The sequence below is a fragment of the Bison bison genome, unplaced genomic scaffold (assembly GCF_000754665.1).
Source record: "Bison bison bison isolate TAMUID 2011002044 unplaced genomic scaffold, Bison_UMD1.0 scf7180017864375, whole genome shotgun sequence".
NCBI lineage: Eukaryota > Metazoa > Chordata > Mammalia > Artiodactyla > Bovidae > Bison > Bison bison.
Window position 1 is genome coordinate 4,620,036 of NW_011494947.1, and position 8,575 is coordinate 4,628,610.

The 8,575-nt window shown below is 56.4% G+C and overlaps 1 protein-coding gene across 2 annotated transcripts in view; it reads right to left on the minus strand.

Moving 5' to 3' along the window:
- Nucleotides 1-8,569, minus strand: part of CERCAM (cerebral endothelial cell adhesion molecule) — a 12,172-nt gene extending 3,603 nt beyond the window's left edge. Inside the window, exons 1-8 of one of the 2 annotated variants that reach the window (XM_010856851.1) lie at nt 8,406-8,569; nt 6,344-6,454; nt 6,077-6,194; nt 5,253-5,387; nt 4,911-5,115; nt 1,529-1,648; nt 1,135-1,211; nt 940-1,046 (exon numbers count right to left, since the gene is read on the minus strand). In XM_010856851.1, coding sequence (XP_010855153.1) covers nt 940-1,046; nt 1,135-1,211; nt 1,529-1,648; nt 4,911-5,115; nt 5,253-5,387; nt 6,077-6,194; nt 6,344-6,417 — 836 coding nt within the window. In that variant the 5' untranslated portion in view covers nt 6,418-6,454; nt 8,406-8,569. Of the gene's footprint in view, nt 1-939; nt 1,047-1,134; nt 1,212-1,528; nt 1,649-4,910; nt 5,116-5,252; nt 5,388-6,076; nt 6,195-6,343; nt 6,455-8,405 lie in introns of those variants that run through there. The other variant, XM_010856852.1, reaches the window with a different exon arrangement.
- Nucleotides 8,570-8,575: the final 6 nt, after the last annotated feature.

Consider the following 8,575-nt stretch of genomic DNA (forward strand, 5'->3'; position numbering starts at 1 on the left):
CAAGTTATGTCCCACTCTTGGCGACCCCCTGGACTGTAGCTTGCCCAGGCTCCTCTGTCCATGGGATTTCCCAGGCAAGAATATGGAGTGGGTTGCCACTTCCTTCTCCAGGGGATCTTCCTGACCCAGGGATCGAACCCAAGACTCATGTACTGCAAGTGGTCTCCTGTATTGCAGGCGGATTCTTTATTGCTGAACTACCAGAGATTCCCAGTTGGGAGGGAGGAGGCCTGATTACTGCCTCATGCGGTCTGAAGTCATCATGACTGGACCAGGGGGCTGGAGCTGCCTTGGGTGGGGTGGGTCATCCTAAGGGGAGCCGGGAAGTCTGAGGAGGAGACACCCAGGATGAAGGGCAGACACTTCTCAGGCAGGGGCCCAAGCAAAGGCTGGACATCCCGTGGTCCAGCAGACGAGCACATGCAGCCAGCAGCGGTGGACATGGAGGGCCGTGAGCGGCCTGCTCCCACACCCCACCCATCAGAGATCTAGGTTCAGGAGGGAAAGGAAGAGCCCTGATAATCAGAATGAAGACCCCATTAACCTCTGGGATACTTACAGTGTGTCAGGGCCTGGAGAAATCTTCACTAAACCCTTATAAGCCCCTAAGAGGAAGGCAGCTCCTCGCCATTTCCGCAGCAGGGCTGACAGATGGGAGGACTTGCCGGAGGCCACACAGCTGGTGACCAGGCCCAGGAGCTCCAGACCCCGGGCCTTAACCACTGCACCCTCCTCCCTCAGGTGGGCTGAGGAAAGGCCCCTGTCCTGTTCTGTCTGCCCTGGGCTCCCCGAGACACAATGACTCAGGCTCTCTTTGAATACTCCTTGGAACAGGAAACTCAACCCATCATCTGCTTTTCCCACCCCCAGGGAGCCCCGACGGGCCACCCTGGGCCCCCTGCACTGCACAGGGCTCTGTCCCCGTCCCGGAAGCCTCACCGGCCATCCACAGCGTCCACCACCCGCCCAGAGATCTCCATCTCCCAGAGTGAAGTCAGCATGCGCTCTCGGCGGTCGGGCCGGCGGGCCAGGCTGATGACAAACACCTGGAGGAGGCAGGGGGGCAGGAGGAGGCTGAGGGTGGAGGGGAGAGCCCGCCTCCTGACCCCAGTCCTGCAGGCCGGGAGGACTCACCTCATCAAACCCCATCTTGCTGGGCCTCTTTGGGGGCCGGGACACATGAGCCGAGGCCCACATCGGGGGCCCATCCACTGCAGAGGAAAGCCCACTGTCACGAGTCCCCACTGGCTAGAGTCAGTGGCACCCTGGCGTCCCAGGCCCCCCTCATTCCCGCCCCCTTGGCAGGATGCCCAGCAGATTACAGACTCCACCTGCCTCTGCTGTTCGGAGGGGCAGACTGAAGCTCAGCGGGGAAGGTGACTTGCCCGGAGTCAGGGAATGATTTGAAGGGGAAGTTGTGACACCAGCCCTGCCCGCTGCCCAGCCAGGTCCGGGGCCAAGGAGAAGGGGCCCGTGGGAGGGGCGGGGAGTGATGGGGAGGAGGGACAACACTGGCTGGCAGCCTCACCCAGCGCTTCCAGGATCAGGTGGATGAAGTTGACTCTCTCGTCCTCCAGCCCCTGGTGGGATTTCACGGGCACATTCAGGTACCCGTAACGCTGCTCGTTGCACACGTGGACTGCGACCCCTGCGGAGAGAGGCCGAGCGAGTGCTGGGCTGCAGGGCGGGGCTCTCGGAACCCAGACGGCAGGTGTGGGCCCCAGTCCTACCGGTACCCACCACGGGAGTCCTCTCTGGGACCCTGTGTCCCCATCTGTGGGGTTGGAGGGAGATAGGGCTTGGCTCAAACAACATCTTAGGGACCTTTCTGCCGGGATGGTATATGTTCATCCAACAGATGTCTCCAGGGCACCAGCTGGGGGCAGGGGCGATGGTGGTGAGCAAGACAGACCATCCCTGCCCTCAGAGGATTAAAGTGAGGAAGAAGCAGGTCAAACTCCCATCTGGCTATGGGCACCCGATGCCATGGGGCCTTGCTCCACCCTCTAAATCTCGCCCGCCTCTACCCATCCCACTCACCCAATCCAGCACCATCACCTCTGGCCCAGATCCCTACACTTAACCCCTCCCCCTCTCCGGCCCCTGCCACGCTGTCCTGCACCTGGCAACCAGAGTGGTCTTTTTTTTAATTCCTTCAGTGTTTGTAATCTTTATTATAATCATTTATTTAGCCTTTGTGTTCTACAGACTGTGAATCCTCCGGGGCAGGTCAGTGGGTCAGTCAGTCTGTTCAGTTCAGTCGCTCAGTCGTGTCCAGCTCTTTGCAACCCCGTGGACTGCAGCACGCCAGGCCTCCCTGTCCATCCCGGAGCTTGCTCATAACACGGTGTCTGTTGAAAAGTCAACTCCAGGCCCAGCACTGAGTACACAGCCCGGCAGAGTGTAGGGGCTGGAAGCACGAATGATGGAGACAAAATCCCCGTTTGCAGGACTTCCTCGGTTGTCCAGTGGTTGGGAATCCACCCTCCGGTGCAGGGGATGCAGGTTTGATGCCTGGTTGGGGAACTAGATCCCAAATGCCGTGAGGCAACTAAGCCCATACGCTGCAACAAAAGATCCCGCAAGCCAAAACTAAGACCCAATGCAGCCAAAAAATAAATAAACATATGATGAAAAAAAAAAAAAAATTTGCATATCTGCATATAAATAAAAAACTTTACAAAATCATTCACTAAATTCCTTTGAACCACTGACAAGTACACAGCGGCTGACACTCAAGTAGAGGTGAACAAACAAAGTTGCTCAGTCGTGTCCAACTCTTTGCCACTCCAAGAGTCCATGGAATTCTGGAGTGAGCAGCCTTTCCCTTCTCCAGGGGATCTTCCCAACCCAGGGCTCGAACCCAGGTCTCCCACACTGCAGGCAGATTCTTTACCAGCTGAGCCCCAAGTAGAGGCAGGAATGAAGAAATAAGGAAACAGGGAGTTCCCTGGCGGCCTAGTGGTGAGGGTTCTGTGCTTTCACTGTCGTGGCCTGGGTTCAGTCCCTGGTTGAGGAAGTGAGATCTCACAAGAGCCGTCCAGTGTGGCAAGAAAAAGGAAAAAAAGAAAACATCCGTGCTGCTTCTCATTTTTCGTCCATGTATTTGTTTCACCTTCACTCACGTTTTGCACTTGGTAAGATCTTTTTTCTTCCTGCACGTTTGCACTGTAGATGTCACCTCTTGGTGCACAAAATGATGATGACACGCTTCTCCCTGGCCAGTCCTCACACACTGCTTGCCCAGGTGCAGCATTTCCTGACTGAACTGTCACTTCTGATTCACCTTGACCCTGAGCAAAGTTCCCCACCCACTGGACAGCCTTCATGTTCTCGCCACCCATGAGCGCACACCGTGAGCCACCTTCTCTGCCGCCTTCTCCAGGTTCTTATGCCAACAGCAGCATCTCCGTCTTGCTCTCAACTTCAGTTCTTCCCAGGACTGTGGTTTATCCGATCCAAACCCAAACATCCAAACATTTCTTTTCTTTTTTTTTTTTGGCCATGCTGCGTGGCTTGCGGGATCTTAATTCCCTGACCAGAGCCTGAACCTGTGCCCTCGACAGTGAAAGCATAGAGTCCTAACCACTGGACCACCAGGGAATTCCCCAAACCCAAACACTTCCTTGTAACTTTCATCTTAAAAATAACACCCACAGCAGAAGGATTCTTTTTTCAGTGTTCAAGTCCAATTGGATGATTCTCTGATGGCTGCCTGACACTCACAGGCTGATGGCCAGATGCTTGCCCATCAAGTCCCCACAAGCTGGCCCCTGCCCACCTTTCCTGCCTCAGCCTGCACTATGCCCCCTCTTTGTGCTCTAGCTGCCTGCCTTTTTATGTCCCGGGCCACCACAGGGCCTTTGCATCTGCTGGTCCCGTTGCTTGAAATGCTCCATCTTGCTCTGTTTGCCTTGTTAACGCCCGCCCATACTTCAGATCTCAGTCCCAGTGATTACATCCTCCAGGAAGCCTTCCTTGGAGACCAAGTCAACTCCAGTCTAAGCTCCCAGAATGCCTATGATCAAGAAGCTCTTCTTCCTGTCATTGTGATTGACACTGATTTGTGTGATCCTTTGGTTGACTGGACTGGAGGATCCAGGAAATCCAGGACCACCTGATTTTATCACCACTGTCTCCCTGGTGCCTGGCACCTGGTGCATGCGTGTTAAGTTGCTCAGTCGTGTCCGACTCTTTACACCCCTATGGACTTTAGCCCACCAGGCTCTTCTGTCCTTGGGATTCTCCAGGCAAGAATATTGGAATGGGTGGCCATGCCCTCCTCCAGGGGATCTTCCCGACTCAGGGATCGAATCTGTGTCTCTTATGTCTCCTGCATTGGCAGGCGGGTTCTTTACCACTAGTGCCACCTGGGAAGCCCTTGGCACTGGTTGCTGCTGTTGCTAAGTCGCTTCAGTCGTGTCCGACTCTGTGCGAACCAACAGACGGCAGCCCACCAGGCTCCCCCGTCCCTGGGATTCTCCAGGCAAGAACACTGGAGTGGGTTGCCATTTCCTTCTCCAATGCATGTAAGTGAAAAGTGAAAGTGAAGTCGTTCAGTCGTGTCCGACCCTCCGCGATTCCATGGACTGCAGCCTTCTAGGCTCCTCCGTCCATGGGATTTTCCAGGCAAGAGTACTGGAGTGGGGTGCCATTGCCTTCTCCTGGCACTGGTAGGTGTCTCATGAATATTTGCCTAATGAAGGAATACATGCAAGTGCCATGGTGGGCACAGCCAGAAGGACATCTAACCTACTGGGGCAGTGGGCCCGAGAAAGCCTACGACCCGAAGGACAATTAGGAATTAGCAAGATAAACTGTGGAGTGGGGAAGGGCGTGCAGAGCAGAGGGAACAGCATGTGCAAAGGCCCAGAGACCTCGAAAAAAGGCTCAACAAAAGCTGACCTTACCAGCAGCCTGACAGGCGTAGGCAAAGACGATGATGTCGTCGAAGGGCCAGGTATAGTTGGGGTGAGGTGGGTAGAAGGCCAGCTGGGCTGTCCCCTCAGCCCGCAGGGATACCAGGAAGGTGGAGTGGACCATGGGGACGCGGAAGCAGCCCCGGCGCTGGCGGTTCTTGGTGGGAAAGTAGTCGGCAGTGCGGCGGTAGTAGCCCTGGGGAAGGCGTGGCCCCGGGTGGTGAGAGGGCACCCCTCCATCCCCAGCACACCGCTCCCCAGCTGGGGCTTGCTACCCTCCACGTCCCTCCTCCCAGACCTCAAGCCTCCCGAGGCCTGGGTCCCCGGCCATACCTGGGGGGTGATTCCACACCAGAAATTGGAGTAGTAGGTCTGAGAGTCCAGCATGGGAGCCACCACGGGCAGCCCCGGCTCGATCAGAAGCCGCAGCGTCTGGTTGTTGGTCAGAATGTTGTCTGTGTCTGCAAACTGTGGGGAGGCGGATGTCACAGGCCTCATTCTTGTCTGGGCAGCAGCATCCCAATGATTCACTGAGTGGGATCTCTCCAGATATCCAGGGACCCAGGATAACTCCCACAATCCAATGGGGTTCCCTCAGAGAGATCTAACCTATAAACCAGAAGATCTGTTTCTGGACCAAGGATCTAGTCTGGAGCACTGGCTCAGGGACCGGCTCCAGAGATTTTATGCCTGAGTTGCTGATCTAAGAACTTTATCTGAAGCCTTAGAAAGGAAATTCAAAGACCTACTCAGATCTCCTCTGAATAGGGGAAGCCTGGCGTGCTGCAGTCCATGGGGTCGCAAAGAGTCAGACATGACTTAGCCTTAGCAGACTGAACAACAACAACCCTGATCTTTGGTCCAGGGAACTAGGCTCAGATAATACTCTGGGCTCTACACTCTGAGACTGAGTTATACTCTATACTCTGGGATTGAGTCTCAGTGTACACCTTGAGCTCTGTCTGTCTCAGGGATCCAGGCTTAGTACAGAGTCTGAGCTCAAGCAAAGGGATCCCAGTTCAATACTTGATCTGGATTTTGATCCAGGTTGCTAGCTGAAGGGTCCAGGCTACAGATGGTTAAATTCCACCCAGATTTCTGTCAAAGACAGGTGCCACCACCTGTGGGGAGCCCGATTGTAGGCCAGGCTTTCTTACCAGGATATAGTCTGCCCCCCAGTCCCTGGCAAAGGTCAGGGCCTCCTGTTTCAGCTCCATCAGGAACTGATGCCTTTCTTTGGTCCAGTGCTTAGGGCCCTCTTCATCTGGGTAGGACCTGAGGTGGTAAAGAGATTAGATGTTCCATGGGGGAGGCGCGTGTAGTCAGAGCCCTGGCCTGGAGGCTGTGACTCGGAACTGTCCCTTTCCCTCTCTGGGCTGCACCTGTTGCCCATCTTCCCCAGAACTTTTGCCCTCAGGCCACACCTGGGCTCCCCCTCGGGCCTCCAGACCACAGCTGCATAGTCATCGCCCACAGCAGCCAGCCACTCCCGTAGCATCGCTGTAGTGTTGTCCACATTGTGGTCCGTGGCACACCTGGGGACACAGAGGAAGAAGCGTGGGGGAGGGATAGCACAGCCACCAAAGGACCAAACCCTGAGGCAGCCTTGACCCCGGAGCACCAACCCCTGCAGGACTGGCCTCTCCTGGAAGTGGAGGAGGTAGGTGTGCTACAGAGGAAGGTGGGCAGCCAGGTCCCAATCATAGGTCTGTGTTCCACTGTGTGACCCCAGGCAGGTCCAGACCCTCTCTGGGCTCACGTTCGCCCTCTGTAACTAAAAGCCATCCTGGCAAGCTCAGGGGCTGAGGTGACAGAACTCAAATGCATTTTTTTTTTTTGTACAGGCAACTAGGATTTATTGGTGGGCATGAGTAAGGAGGGGACAGTGCCAAGGCTCTCATGAGTGCAAGACCTGCCATTTGTCCAGAAGGAAGGATGTCTTTGACCCCAGAGCCATCGGGATGAGCTGTTTTTCTGCCACCATGTTTCCAAGTTCACCAGCCTTAAACTTAGTAAATCCCCACTTCTTGGAGATGTGGATCGACTGGCGGCCAGGAAACTTGAACTTGGCCCTACGGAGGGCCTCAGTCACATGTTCCTTGTTCAGAAGCTTGGTATGGACAGGCATTACGACTTGGCCAGTGTGGACCCTGGCCACTGTGTCCTGGGGCTTTTTGCCACACTTACCAGTCTGAAGCCTAGATTTGGGGACAGCTTGCCAGTCATGAATGTCCACTGGAAAGGGCTGTCTCCAGGGTTCCTTAAGGCAACCTGGATAGGCAACAGGCTGCACATGCTCCCCAGGAGGCTGTCTGCAGCCACTCAAATACATTTTGAAAGATGAGAAGAACCTCAACTTTGAGGAACACACCTGCCATATTCCCTGGTTTTCTTCCTTCCCTGCTGTGTGACCTCAGGTTAGTCCTCTCCCCTCTCTGAGTCAGGACTGGACAGAGGAGCTGCTGCTTCCCTCCACCAGGAAGTTGTAATAAGGACCAAACCACACTCTGAGCATCCCTGAGAAGACCTGATGGGCCTGAGCTCCAAGGTCACCTAGCACAGCCTCTCCGAAGGAGCTCTCATGACAGAGCTGGGCGAGGGGGCCTTAGCCAAGAGCCCAGGTTTTTGGTGATGCTGCCCCTTTAAGCCAAGTCTCCAGAACTGAAGACTAACTACGTGTCAAGTCTTTTGGGGGTGGGAACTGACTAAACTCCTGGACTGGCAATTGTGGGCGGCCTCCCCAGGCCACAACTCCACCCCCAGCCCAATTCTGGTGAGTTGGGGAGGGTAGTTTGGTCACTTCTCTCAGTTTATCCCCAGCCTCAGCTTGGGACTCCTCCCTGTTCTGGCTTCCACAGACTGTGGCCTCTAATTCCAGGGCCCTGTGGGGACACCTAGGGGGAGAGATGGCAGGAAGGGGCTTTGCCCTTGGCCAGCAGGACTCAGCCCCTCTTCTGAGAGAGGCTGGAACCAGCCTGGGGAAGGGGAAGCGGGTATGACACTATCCCCCCAAAGAGCAGCACGGAGCCCAGGGCTGAGAGCACCCCTACGGGCTCCCCAGGAACTCCCAGGCCTGCTGAACTCTGCTACATAGGGCCCCAGGGGACGCCAGCTGCTCCTGTTGGCTCCACTCTGTCAGGCCAACCCCAGGTCCCAAGGCTTAAGTTTCAGCTCTGGTGGGCTGGAGCAAGAGGGGCTGGGCCCAACTTACACCTAGAGGAGGTCCTGAAGGAGGAGCAGAGGCCAGAATGAGGGATGGGGGTCCCTGTGCCAACCCAAGGCCTCCAAGGTCAGTCTGCAGGGCCAAGGGGACAAGGGGACCCGCCAGGGGGCTCGGGTTGCTGGAGGGCCTGTCTGCGAGGGGAGGGGCCTGTCTGGGTGGTGTCTGGGCAGGGAACAGATGGGGCCAGCTGGAGCCCAGGCTGTCGGTGGTGGGGTTGGGGGGGTAGATGCCCAGGTGGGTGCCAACGCCAGGGTCTATCTCACCAGAGGGCCAGCCTGGCCCTGGGGTAGTCCAGCCGCTCCAGCGCACCCAGGTAGTGAGGCAGTGAGTGCTCGGCATTGCGGGCCAAGATGGCAAGGACCACAGTGGGCAGCGGCGGCTCCGCGACTCCCGCAGCCTCGGGCCGCGGCCCCAGCAGGAGCAGCAGCTGGAG